This window comes from Panthera leo, chromosome C1 (assembly GCF_018350215.1).
Source record: "Panthera leo isolate Ple1 chromosome C1, P.leo_Ple1_pat1.1, whole genome shotgun sequence".
Taxonomy (NCBI): Eukaryota; Metazoa; Chordata; class Mammalia; order Carnivora; family Felidae; genus Panthera; species Panthera leo.
Window position 1 is genome coordinate 21,820,254 of NC_056686.1, and position 13,037 is coordinate 21,833,290.

General features: G+C 45.0%; 1 protein-coding gene across 1 annotated transcript in view; it reads right to left on the reverse strand.

Moving 5' to 3' along the window:
* Positions 1–344: 344 nt before the first annotated feature.
* SRSF4 (serine and arginine rich splicing factor 4) overlaps positions 345–13,037 on the reverse strand; it is a 29,177-nt gene continuing 16,484 nt past the window's right edge. Inside the window, exons 2-6 of the mRNA XM_042953650.1 lie at positions 10,686–10,828; positions 9,668–9,780; positions 5,353–5,567; positions 2,085–2,174; positions 345–1,843 (exon numbers count right to left, since the gene is read on the reverse strand). Coding sequence (XP_042809584.1) covers positions 1,012–1,843; positions 2,085–2,174; positions 5,353–5,567; positions 9,668–9,780; positions 10,686–10,828 — 1,393 coding nt within the window. The 3' untranslated portion in view covers positions 345–1,011. The remainder of the gene's footprint in view (positions 1,844–2,084; positions 2,175–5,352; positions 5,568–9,667; positions 9,781–10,685; positions 10,829–13,037) is intronic.

Here is a 13,037-nt window from a genome sequence, read left to right on the forward strand (position 1 = left end):
ATGAGGTATCGCTTCACATTCACGGTGAGAAGTGCAACGAACAGTCTAGAGGAGAGCGCTGTTTGTGAAGAAACCATCTGGTGATGCTCTGAGTTCCCTACCTGACCCGTCTCTCATCAGCCTGGCCATAAATAAGCTTCTTGAGAGGAAGGACTGTAAATTCCTAAGAAATCTGCCTTTATTCTGTTGGGTGAGAAAAATCCTTTTAGGAACAAAGGGCGGCTCCCTACCCACGCGTGGGTGACCTCCAGGAACAAAACAGCCATGACACGAACTTTTTATGCTGAGAAAAGAAATTAGCAAGATAACTCAGGAAATGCAACTCGGATTCAAACACCATGAAATCTTGTCAAGCAAAAATAGTCTTTATTCAAATTTAATGGAAACAGGGGTCACTATACTTTGCAAGACGGGGAAAAATAAAATTAAAAAAAATTCTTTTCTTTTCTTTTTTAATATAAAACAATATAATCACAATACCAGAATATGGAACTCTACAGTTTATTTCCTATGGGTTACTGCAGGTATCAATTTTCCTCGACTGTGCTATTCACAACTTTGTTAAGTCCAAAAGTATGAAACCAAAGTGGTAGGAAACTTAAGACTTAGCACTTTCACTAAATGGCAAACATCAAAGGGCATCAATTCGAGGGCAAAAATGGCCGAACTCACCGTACCTACCTATGTCACCGTTCCAGCCTGAAAGCCATCCAGGTACTGAGCTCCCTGTGGGAAAGGCCAGGCCTGAGAGCCGAGGCGTTTTGGATATTCTACTGTGGGCCAGGAGTAAAGGGGGTTTTCAAAGAGAAGATTGTTTTCAGTCGAGCAGGAAGGCCTGGCGCCAGGAGGCTTTACGGAGAGGAAGCACTTAGATTTAACAATTGTAGACACACCATTAGGGGAGTTAAAAATGTACAGCAGTGACGTATGTTCTACTTCGATCACTTGTGCTACGGCTACCAAACATGTACAAAAGACTTCTCGGGGAGTTCCAGCTGTGGTCGTAGCCAGTTAGGACCGCGAGTGGGACCTGGATCTAGACCGAGAGGGCGATCTGGACGCAGACCTGGATCTGGACTTGGACCGAGACCGGGTTTTTGAAGCGGACTTTGATCTGGAGCGTGATTCTGACGGAGGGTTCGGTTTGGACTTGGAATTGGACCTCGACCGGGACCGGGTCTCCTGATGGGCGCCGGCATCCGCACTCTCCCCTCGGCCCTCCCTCGGGCCGGACTCGGCCTTCGCGTGCTCGCGCTCCTTGGAGGCGGAGCGGGAGCGCGACCTGGACTGGGAGCGCTCGGCGTCCTCCTTCTTCTTCTTCTTGCCGCTGCCCGACTTGCTGTCTCGCTTGCCGCCCCGCTTTCTGCTCCTCTCGCTCTTGCTGTGGCTGCGGCTCCGGCTGCGGCTCTCCTCCCTGCTCCTCTTCCTCCCCTTCCTCTTGTCCTTGCTTTTGCTGCGGCTGCGGCTGCGGCTGCCTCCTTTGCTGCGGCTGCGGCTGCGGCTGCGGCTCTTGTGCAGGCCCTTCTCCTGGCTCCGGCTCTTCTCCTTGCTTCTGCTTCTGCTCACGCTCGCCCGCTTCTCCTCCGCTCGCCTCTCCTGACTCCTGCTTCGACTTTTACTCTTGCTTTTGTGCCGACTGGGACTCCGGCTCTTGGACTTGCCGGCGTTGTCGCTGTTCTGGATCTTCTCTTCGGCCTGGTCTTTACTCTTGCTGCGGCGCTTGTCCGCGCTGCGGCTGCGGCTGCGGCTCTTGTCCTTGCTGGGGCTCCGGCTTTTCTCCTTCTTGCTGCGGCTGCGGCTCTGGCTGCGGCTGCGGCTCTTGCTCCGGGAACGGGAGCCCGACCTGAGGAGACACGGGGATCGGGGTCACGGGCGACCTCATGCCTCACGCCGCTTGTGACGACAGGAGACTAACGCGAAGCGTACGGCTTGCGGTGGCCAAGGACCGCTTTCTGAACCCCGATTCCCATCCTGAGCTGGAAAACCCGGGCTGAGGGAAGACTGGTAACGTGGTTAAAACCCAAGTGGGGAGCGGGACGGGTGTGCCCCGCGGACCTCCTCTGCTCACGCCAAGGAAGACCCACCTGGACCGAGATCTGCTCTTCGAATGACTGCTTTTGCTGCTGCCGCTTCGGCTTCTGCTCTTACGAGAATGTCTGCTCCGGGAACGAGACCTAGCAGGAGAGAGTATGACGGAAGGCTAGCTGAACACCGAGACCTTTTCCAATTGAAAAATACGTACGGCACTGGCTGTGTCCAGGCTCGGTGTTGGAAAAGAACCCTCTCCGGGGTTCTCGGCTCACAGATCTGGTACCTGCACGGCTCACCTGAACCTCAGAACCTCTGATTCAGACCCCACGTCTCCCCGAGACCCGCTCTTTCTGCTGGGTTCCTTCGCCAGTTCCTTGTACCACGAACTGTAGCCACGCCGGCCTCTTCTCTCCCCCCTCATCCAAACATAGTCCTGACTCTGCCTCTTTGCCTCCAGTCTACCCACCTCTGCTGCTGCCCCCCCACCAAGCCACTACCGTCTTTCTTGGTCCCTCAACAGCCTCCTCATTAGCCTTCCTGCAAACACTTTTGCCCTTTGGCTATCAATTCACTCACTGGGACCAGAGAGCGTTTTAAAAAACACACTCCAAGCTTTAAAAAAAATCGTTAATAAGCCAAGACTGTGAACTCTGCTTATTTTCTACCACAGTAAGCAGGGCTCCTCAGGGGAATCGACTATTCCAAGTGTAGGGCAGAGAATGCACGAGATGGGCCTAGATCATCTCATCATGGCAGAAAGAGGAAATGTTCAAAGACTGCTGGGCTCCACCATCTGTGAAAGGACTTTTGCCAAAAACACTGAACCTGTTCCCCAGTCACACCTCTCAAGACATAACTTCCAGTTTACTGGGAAGTGGGGATAAAGTACAACAATATCACGAGGAAACAGATGAATGCAAACGTGGGATACTATTAAAAACAACGAAAAGTCAGTGTCAGGATGGGGGGGGGGGGGGGGGGGGGGGGCCTGCTTCAGACTGAAGAGACCTAACAAGCTCTTGCAATACAGGACTGGACTGGGTCCCGGTCAGCAGAGAAATGCAGGTATAAAGACACCCATGCAACCACTGGAGAAATCTGAAAATGGCCTGGATAGAAGATGACTTTACGGAATCACTGTTAAGGTTCTCAGGTAAGAGAATATAAACGTGGTCATCCTCGCTTTGGGAGACACACGCTGAAGTATTTAGGGGCGAAGCGTCCTGTCTTCAACTTCCCTTAAAATGCAAACGTACGGGGTGCGTGCATAAATATATACACAGAGAAAGAGACAGAAGAACACGAACTACTAACGACTGTTGAAGCCAGGAGGAGAGTATGCGGGTGTTCGTGAACTATTCTTTCAACTTTTATGTTTGAAAATGACTGCAATAAACAATTTGAGAAAATATTTAGGAAAGCACATCCACATGAAAACCAAACAAAACCAAGACAACCGAAGACACAGAAGCCAACCTGAAGGGCTCCCAAGGGTCAAAAATTTGAGCATAAAACATTAGGACTGTAGTAAATGAAATGTTATTAAATATATACATTATCATCCAAGAATTCATTCAAAATATTAAATCACCGACCACATCATTGCCTTGGGGAATCCTAGAGCACCTTTAAAATTCTAAAAGGTGGTAAATAAAGGTGTCAAACTTTTATTTTGCATTTCCTACAAAAATTATACCTGAGAGTAACAAAGAGTGGAAATCATCCATGATAGAATTACAGCCTTTAAATGCAGGAAGAATAAGGAAACTGGAAAGTTATCCCTTGGCAATGACAACCGGTGGCTCCAGGGAATGACGGATCAGTAGATGCTAAAACTATCAGGTGGACTGTTGACGTGGAACTTTAACACAGATGGCTCAGGCTCACGACTTTGGACGCAATGATGCATGCTATCCCTCGTCATTTGAAGTGGGACATCCTTGCACCGTACAAGCGATGCAACAAGAAGCATAAGGTACTACTTACAAAGTACATCTGCTAATAAAATACTGACTTTCCTCTAAAAGCCTCGAGGCCTAACTATGAGTTCATAGGAAACATGGGAAATAGGATGAATATGGTAAATATCACCACAAGGACGCAAAGAGAAATCTCAGCTATGAGAACGTATCCAAACAGGCCAACTGTTTCTTCAGCTAAATGCACGGAGAATAAAAACAGGACCAAGGAGGACATACCTGTGATTAAGAGAATTAAGAGACACGCCATCTAATGGCAGCGTGCAGATCCAGTTGGGATCCTAATATGAACTAACCAACTGCCAAAATACATATCTGAGACAACTGGGAAAATGTGGATACATATTTGCTGGCTGTGATATGGCCCCATGATTTTAGATTTTAGTTAGACGTACATAGTGAAATAATTGCATTATAGGTGAAATGACAGGATGCCCAGACTTGTCCACAATGAGGCAGGGAGAGGAGTAGTGAAACAAGACTGGAAAAATAAAAAGTAATACAGCTGGATGGGTGACAGGAATAAGGGAATTCAGGGCTCCTTAAGCTATTTTCTCTAATGCTTTATGTATTTGAAATTTTCCGTAAGAAAAAATTAAAAAACAGAACCAAACCTGGAAAGCTTAGAAGTCTCTGGTGACTTCCTACTGCTCTTAAATCCTTACCCTGGTCCGTGGCTCGGCAGGATCCGGCCCTTTTCTGCCTCATCTCCGGTCGCTCTGCTCTTGCTGCCCTCCGCTAGAAGGGCCCTCACCCCTTTCTCTGCCCGCCCCTCCAGCTTCTCCTCTAGGGCCCAGCGTTTATGCCGTGCCCGCCCTTAGAGAAGCCTCTGCCAGTTCTCCAAACTCGTGCCGTGTACGTTTCCTTTTGACGCACACTTATCACGCTGGTCATTATTGGCTCAATGCCCGTTTCCTCCACTAGGCTGAGCTTCAGGAGGGCACGGACCACGTCTGTTTTATTCACAAGTGCCTGGCCTAGTGCCGAGCGGCTGCTGAATAAAAAGTCTCCACTCGTGAGTAGCTGGAGTTCCTGAGAAAGTAACAAAGAACCCTTGGCCACGTTTGCTCCCAATACGGGTATGAAGCGGGGCACCCAAGAAGAAATGCGAAAACAGGTCACGGACACCTGCCTCAGGAAAAGCACTTCGATCTCTACCCAGGATGTAAGAGTTCAAGAGCCTCACAGATAAATGCTTGGTGTGAAGTGGCGTCACTGAACCAGACAGAACCATGTTCCTGAGGAGGACAGGAGACGGGAAAGGGACTGTCCGTCTGTGTGCTCACGAATGAATGAACAGCAAAAGCTCCGACGCACACACATCAATGATCAACCACGGTACCTGGAGTGACTCCGGCTCCTGGAATAGGACCTGCGGCGTCTGGAACCGGGCTTGTCTTCGACTAATCTGATTTTTCTGCCATTGACTTCAGTTCCATCTAACTTTTCCAAAGCTCTTTTCATGTCGGAGTAAGACACAAATTCAATCACCCCTTCATTTTTACGGCCCTTGTGAGCATCTGCATAGGTCACTTCTCCCGCCTGACGCATATAATCCTAAAGAAACAAAACACCCCAAACAGGGTCATGATACATTTTGTGAAGATATCTAATGCGATTATAATTAAAGTTTTCCCTTTCCTTTGGGAAGAAAAGCTCGTTTTCTTTTTGAATGAAGTTTACTCTTTTTTTTTTTAAATTTTTTTTAACGTTTATTTATTTTTGAGACAGAGAGAGACAGAGCATGAACGGGGGAGGGTCAGAGAGAGGGAGACACAGAATTTGAAACGGGCTCCGGGCTCTGAGCTGTCAGCACAGGGGCCCGATGCGGGGCTCGAACTCACGGACCGCGAGATCATGACCTGAGCCGAAGTCGGCGCTCAACCGACTGAGCCACCCAGGCGCCCCTGAATGAAGTTTACTCTTAAAAAAAACAAAACAAAACGAAGTTTACTCTTAAAATAATTCCATCTACATACCAACCCATTTACTAAGGTTCTTTTCTTTCTCAAAAGAGAACGAGCGAGCGTGTGCACGCAAGCAAGTGGGGGGGGGGGGGGGCAGAGGGAGAGACAGAATTTTAAGCAGGAGGGGAGCTCGATCCCACGACCCTGGGATCATGACCAGAGCCCAAATCAAGAATTGGGACGCTCAATTGACTGAGCCACCCAGGCGCCCCTAACTAAGGTTCGTTCTTTTTCTTTCTTGCTTTTTCTTTCTCTTTCTCTATTTTTATTTTAGACAGTGAGAAAGAGCACGAGCCGGGGTGGGGGTGGGGTGGGAGGCGGGGAGGAGGGAGAGAGAGACAGACAGATTGAAGCAGGCTCCACACTCAGTGCAGAGTCTGACGCGGGGCTCAATCCCATGACCCTGGGATCGCGACCAAATTAAGAGTCGGACGCTCAGGTGACTAAACCACCCAGGTGCCCCTGAGGTTCTTTAAAGTATCAGGTGAGAGGCAGACACAATAAATATTTAACTGTTTCTTTCGTGATGTGTGAATATGAAAGTGTTTAACTATAATTTTCTGAATTTTATACTGGCAAGCTTTTTGTTTATAGCACCTTTGGAGGCTCATGTCACCACATGAGTAAATGTGAAAGTTAGGTCTTTTACATTTCATTGTAAATCCTTGTTTGAAAACGTACAAATGCTGAAAAATATCCAGGCTAACATATAAATACAATCCATAAAGGGATTACGAGATTAGCATCTCAGTTTTATTTAAAATTGCTGGTAGGGGTGCCTGGCTGGCTCAGTAGGAAGAACATGTGACTCCTGATCTCAGGGTGGTGAGTTCAAGCCCCACGCTGGGTGTAGAGATCTCTTAAATAAAACTTAAAAAAAAAATAAAAAAAAAATGAAATTGCTATATACTATCTCTTCAAAACAAAGGCAACAAAATAGTTCTGTCAAGCTCGGGCTTCAAAGGTTCAATGATCAATGACTACTCATGTTCCTTCACTACAAGCCTCTTTCCTCATTCTTTTTGAGGACTTAACCTAATCCAGTGGGAGAATACAACATGCTAGATAAACACTAAAGGGAAGTATAAACAAGATGAGATCGGATTAGTGTTTGAAAAGACTAGGAGATTTAGAGAAATTTAACACTTAAGGATTTTTGGCTAATTTTCCTCTATTTCTTGGCATGTAGTATACACATAACATTTGTGGACTGCAGACATATCCCGCAGAAATTTATTTTTGTTATTGCTTTCCTCTCTGTATTTTACAAACACTGAACACATGCCATCAGGTACCTTCTTTGCTCACTGCATAAACCAGTTACGTGTCTTAACCTATGTATATAACTAGGGTGGCTCGTTACTATTTGAGGATTTCCCAATCGTTGGGACCTTTAGGTTATATATAATCACTTGCTATTATTCATAGCCCAGGAATGACTTTATAGAAAATTTCTTCAACTGAATTATTTGCAGGAATGGGGGCTCTGGGTAGAAAACAGGGATTCCATATAATATCATCCAAATTTGGACACATTTGAGACTGAGTGAGGACGCTACTAAGTTATACCAAGGCTGGGACTGTCTTGAACAGGTCAAGACCTAGGAGAACTCTAGTAAAAGGGCGTTTTACTAGTAGTTTAAAAAACTACTTTTGTTTTATACCGCCATACTTCCAGATTACTAATAATAACAGCTAATTGTTAAACGTCTATTGTATGGACAGGGATGATTTAACTAAAGCCCTAACTATAACCACATGAAGAAGATACAATTATTCCCCCCATTTTGCAGAACAGAGAAGTAGAAGAATATACAGACTAAGTAAACTGTTTGCCATCATTCAGGCAGTAAGTGAATGAGCTGAGGCCTGAACACAAGCAGCCAGACTTGAGAACCCGAATTAACACTACCTGCCCCAACCGATGGGTGAAACTACCACATCTCCAGGTCCCTGGAGGTAGACTACTAGAGGAATTTCATCTCAACACCATCACCACAGGGTGTTATGAACTTACACATTTAAGAGACAACAGCCCTTCAATTTATTTTTGCATTTTCTTGATTAACTGCTAGCACTTACTGCGCCAGGAACTATTCTTGGACTTTTTATACTGAGTGGCATTCAATTCTCACAATAACTTTTGAGTTAAAAATGAGTATTAATCTCATTTTTATAGTTGAAAACCATGAGGCACAAGAGGAAAGTAACTTGCTGAACTAAAATAACGGACAAGCGGCAGAGCTGGGATGCACCCCAGACAGGTGGGCTCCAGGACCCTGTTCTTTAGTCTGCTTTGACTTACAAGGAAGTCCGCTCCAGTGCTCTCCGTATAAAATCAACTGAAGACACTGGCTAGGCTCCACCTTAACCAAAAGTCTGAAAGCCTTTCCGGTTTCTACCCAAACACTCAACCTTCACTCTCAGAACACTGGGGTGCTCCTCCTGTGAGCACAGTCCTGCTGGGAGACACTCAGTGAGGGCCTCGTCCACAACCAGCACCATGCACTAGAAGAAACACCGGCTCAGGTACTGGTCCAGGCTCTTCTGCTAAGACCAAATGTGTGAATTAACCTTTTCTGGATCTCATCCTTTCTTATCTAAAGACTGTTGGGAACAAATTAAAAAAAGAGGGGTGGGGGGAGGATATAAAACTGCTTTGATGAGGGGCACCTGGGTGGCTCAGTTAGTTTCAGCTCAGGTCACGGTCTCACGGTCCGCTGAGTTCGAGCCCCACATCAGGTTCTGTGCTGACAGTGCGCAGCCTGCTTGGGATTCTCTCAATCTCTCTCAAAAAATAAAGTCAAAAAAATTTTTTTAATTGCTCTGATGAGCTAAAACTGTGAATGTAAGATTCCTAACTACTTTTTGCTGACCCTAAATATACTCACTGATTTCACTAGACAGGACTTGTTTAATGATGGGACTAAAAGTGAGAAGCAAGAGACAGAAGTGTGAATGAATATCTTTTACGTCTGTCCTTCTAAAACTATCCAGGTTAAGATACTAATTTCTTCCCTATGGAGCTTAAAAGCACTGTTCTCAAAAAACAAGCTGGGATCAGTATGCTGGATCAACACAGCACTGGACCTTAATCTTTAAGACTCTTTCAGGACGAATATTCCATGCAAAATTAAAAACACTTAGGAGAGAACACAAAGTTTGACAGTCGTTCTCACCAATGAAGAGCTACACTGGAAGCTGACACAAAGCTGCATGATCGCAGCTAATGTTACAGGAAACGCTTGCGACTTTTTCTTCTGCTGAGGAACTACAACGGCGTCTGTCTACAACAAGCTCTGTACAGTGGACAACAGTCTCCAACACAGGTTGTCTTTACAGCCATGGTCCCCTAACATACAGGAGTGAGATTCTGATGTCTTTTGTACTACTACAGAACTTGTAAAAAATATTTTTATTTTTACGTTTTTAGAAGATTTTATTTTTAATAAGCAACCTCTGTACCCAACATGGGGCCTGAACCTAGAACCCCGAGATCAAGAGTCGTGCGGCGCCACCGACTGAGCCGGCCAGGTGCCTGGGACCCTTTCAAGAATTCCCAAATGCTCTGGGAAAACTTTCAAACATGTAATCCCGTTACATTCTGTTTGCCTAGGCCTGCATACAAACACCTCTTTCCCAACCACAACTCCGCCCAGCCTTATCCCAGAAGGTTAATGAGGCCCAAACCTTTAGGTCTTGCCAGCTGCACCGACTTGACAAATTCTCCACGATAAGTCTGTACTCTGTGCGGGTAGGAGGGCCGTACTTATCTCGGCCACTTCTTCTGTAACCATATCCACCTTTGGAAGGTTCAAATAGATAACATGACTTCAGTGGAGGAAAAGGAAAAAGTGACCCAGCACATATTCCCCGGAAGTGTACCATTTACCCCCACCCCACAACACAGCACATATATTTTAGTTCTATCCCCACCCCTTAATTCTAAACTAGATTTTTTTTAAAAAAGCAATCAACTAAACATGAAATTTAATTTAATTTACAAAGTGGTAAGTATATATATTCATTAATATTATATTTAAAATTAACATGCATAAATTAAAACTATTAACAATTTAACAATTTAGAAATAAGTAACCAAATTACTAAATCAGTTACTGGTGTTACTCACAGTGATTAAAGTTTTTGTGAATATTTTATACGAAAAAAAGATTTTCAGGCACCTATTTCAGTTTAATCTCATCTGTGTCTAACCCTTGGGATCCTCACCACCCAGGTCTAATGGGGAAAGGTTGCGGTCGTCACATGGCTTCCTGTTTTGGTCAGCCAAGGGCCACAATGGTTCAAAGAGCCACGCATGGAAAGGTAACCCAAGGTCAGCAAATGGAACAGGCAGTCATCTTAGCCTCAAAGGATTCTTTTAATTAAAACATTGAGGTCTTTGTTAAATCTATGTTAAACAATTGCATTACAGAGAAAAAAAACAACAACACAAACACACATCATTAAACATATTTTAAAAAGTATTAAAACAAGAACTTTATGTCATTAATTAAATTAAAATTAAACAGTATCAAAGATGTTTATTTGCAATTTTACATTTAAAAAGATACACAATTTATAAAACAAATGGCTTAAATATCAATACATTTCAGTGTAACATTAATTAATCAATTACTTTAAAAAATTCACATTGAACAACAAAGGCATGTATGTCATCGATACAAATGCCCTTTTAAATGCTTACTGCGTCCAGAACCGTAACTGCCGTCTCGACGTGGGCCGCGGGCATGCTCAACAATTACTCGCTCACCACAAAGGTCTTTGCCGTTTAGTTCATAAACAGCATCATCTGCATCACGCAGATCATCAAACTCCACAAACCCATATCTAGAAGAGAGCAAACGAAGTCCCGGTTGGCACCGCTCTGACGCCCAGCTTCGCTACCGTTAAAGAGAAAGCAACGAGGGTCATGCTTAGCAAAGGTTAGGTGGGTTCTGCAAACTAAGGATTGGCTTTCTGTTCCCTGCGGCTGAAACCGCTTTGCTTTGTGCCAACAGGCCCCGCCAGAGGATGGGGAGGCTGCTCAAGGTAGACTCCTGTCTTTCTAGTAGGAGGCGGGCTAAAACACACAGACACCACTTCTTTCGTCCCCCAAGCAGTTCTGGTGACAACTGCACAGACCCCCACAGGGGACGCCTGGTATCAGGTATCAAGATGCGGAACCCTACGACGCTGAGTGTCGGCTCTTTCAAGTCACATAAAAACTCCTCTTTGGTAGCTTTCGCCCAAGTGAGAGCTTGGAGAACAGCTAGACCCGCGTGCAGGCGCTGTGCCCTAGCCGTCAGGTCGTGCTTGGAATAAGGTTCCGAGGAAACAATCCACAGCACCTCAAATCTCAGTGAAAGAAAAAAGTTTTCAAGTTCCTGTTCTTCTACCTAAACAAATGAGTCACAAGTGAATTAACTTGTTCCAGAAATTATCAGTGAAAAAAAAATTCAGATCCACTCACTTCCTCATGATTTGCAAATTCATTTCCATGAGGTTTTAGGTAGGCTGGAATTCTCTAAAATCTATGTATGACTACAAACTTCTTTACATAGTACTGCTAGGAATGTTCCGACAAAGAGGTTTGGTAGTTTAACACATTTCCCGAAGAAGACACCCTCCCCCCCTGAATCCTACTAACGCCTGGTCAAGAACACAACTTACAATACTCAACAGCAAATGTGTCACATATTTCTAAGTAAGGTTAAACAAACACCCTATAAACTATATTATCAGTACACTTTCAGTGCGGTCTAACACCACGGCTGTGAAGTCTAGCTTTGTGACCACTACCTATATTTAAAAACCAAAACCATGTTAATGATTATACTTAGTCACCAAGGAAAGTTACAAGCAATGCCTTTAACAAAGCTGTGTCCGCAGGCAAACACTGACTAGTGTTCTGCTGTGTCTAAACACACTGGAACAAAGAACAGGTTACAAGGCTTGCCACAAGTTCATCCAGCCTGACCAAAATTATTCCAGTTTCCTTAGCATGTAATGCTGTACTCAGCAACATGCTGAGTGAGTGAGAGAAGTTCCTTTCAAACAAGAGTCTCCCAAGGTGACAACATACAGCTGACAACTTTGGTGGGTTCTTTATGCTGAAATGTCTATGAGTGGCATTCAAACTTCAAGTCACAGACACATCCAGTTGTTCAATGGGAAATGTTTGGGAAATGTTTCGCACTAACACAATTCAGAAGCCACCTGACTCAGTTTACGGGCTGTGAAATCTAAAACATGGTTTTATGCTTCTGCAAGGCTGGAACTGCCGTGCAGCTTAGTTGAGAGTCATTCTACACAAGGTCATTATTTGACAAAAGCAAAGCCTCTCTCAATCACTGACTTAACTACGTTAAGTGCCTTACAGTCACTGAAAATCTGTAATCGATAATATAATTGTAGCTGCTTCTTCCCTTCCTAAAAGTGGAAAGAATAGGAAAGCTGCACTGTCATTTTTAGGGACAAAAAAATTAAACAAAAAAAACAAATTAAAAAATCAAATGGACTTTCTACTTAGGTTTATTTCTCAATGAATCATAAAACATTCCCCTGCCCCCAAAAGTACCTTCCTCCATTCAGCCGTCAAGACTGGTCATAGGTCTATTTTGCCCACAGCATCACTGATCTTGGCATCGTATGGGCAAGAGCCTGATGCTAAGTAACGAGCGATGCGAGAAAACCTTCAGCCCCGGGCGTGATGAAGTGCCCCCCGGTGCCCCTCCAGGAGTGGCCTGCTGGCTCAGCACCATTCACTGACCCTGACTCATCTAATGTGATGTCAGAAGGACAACATCAACTCCCAAAGACTGAACAAATCACAGATACACCCAAACAGTCTTCTTCAAGATAATTAGGATTTACAGCGACTCGAGGGTCAGAGAATATGCAAGCCCCTAAGCTCTGCCAATCATCTGAAACAGCAAGCCCAACTTCTGTTAACAACAAGTGATGCTTCTGTCAGACCTCTGGGGAAATGCACTCTCCCAGACTCAAAGGCCATCCTGTGAATGCTCACTCTATCCCACGGCTGACATGCAGAACCCAT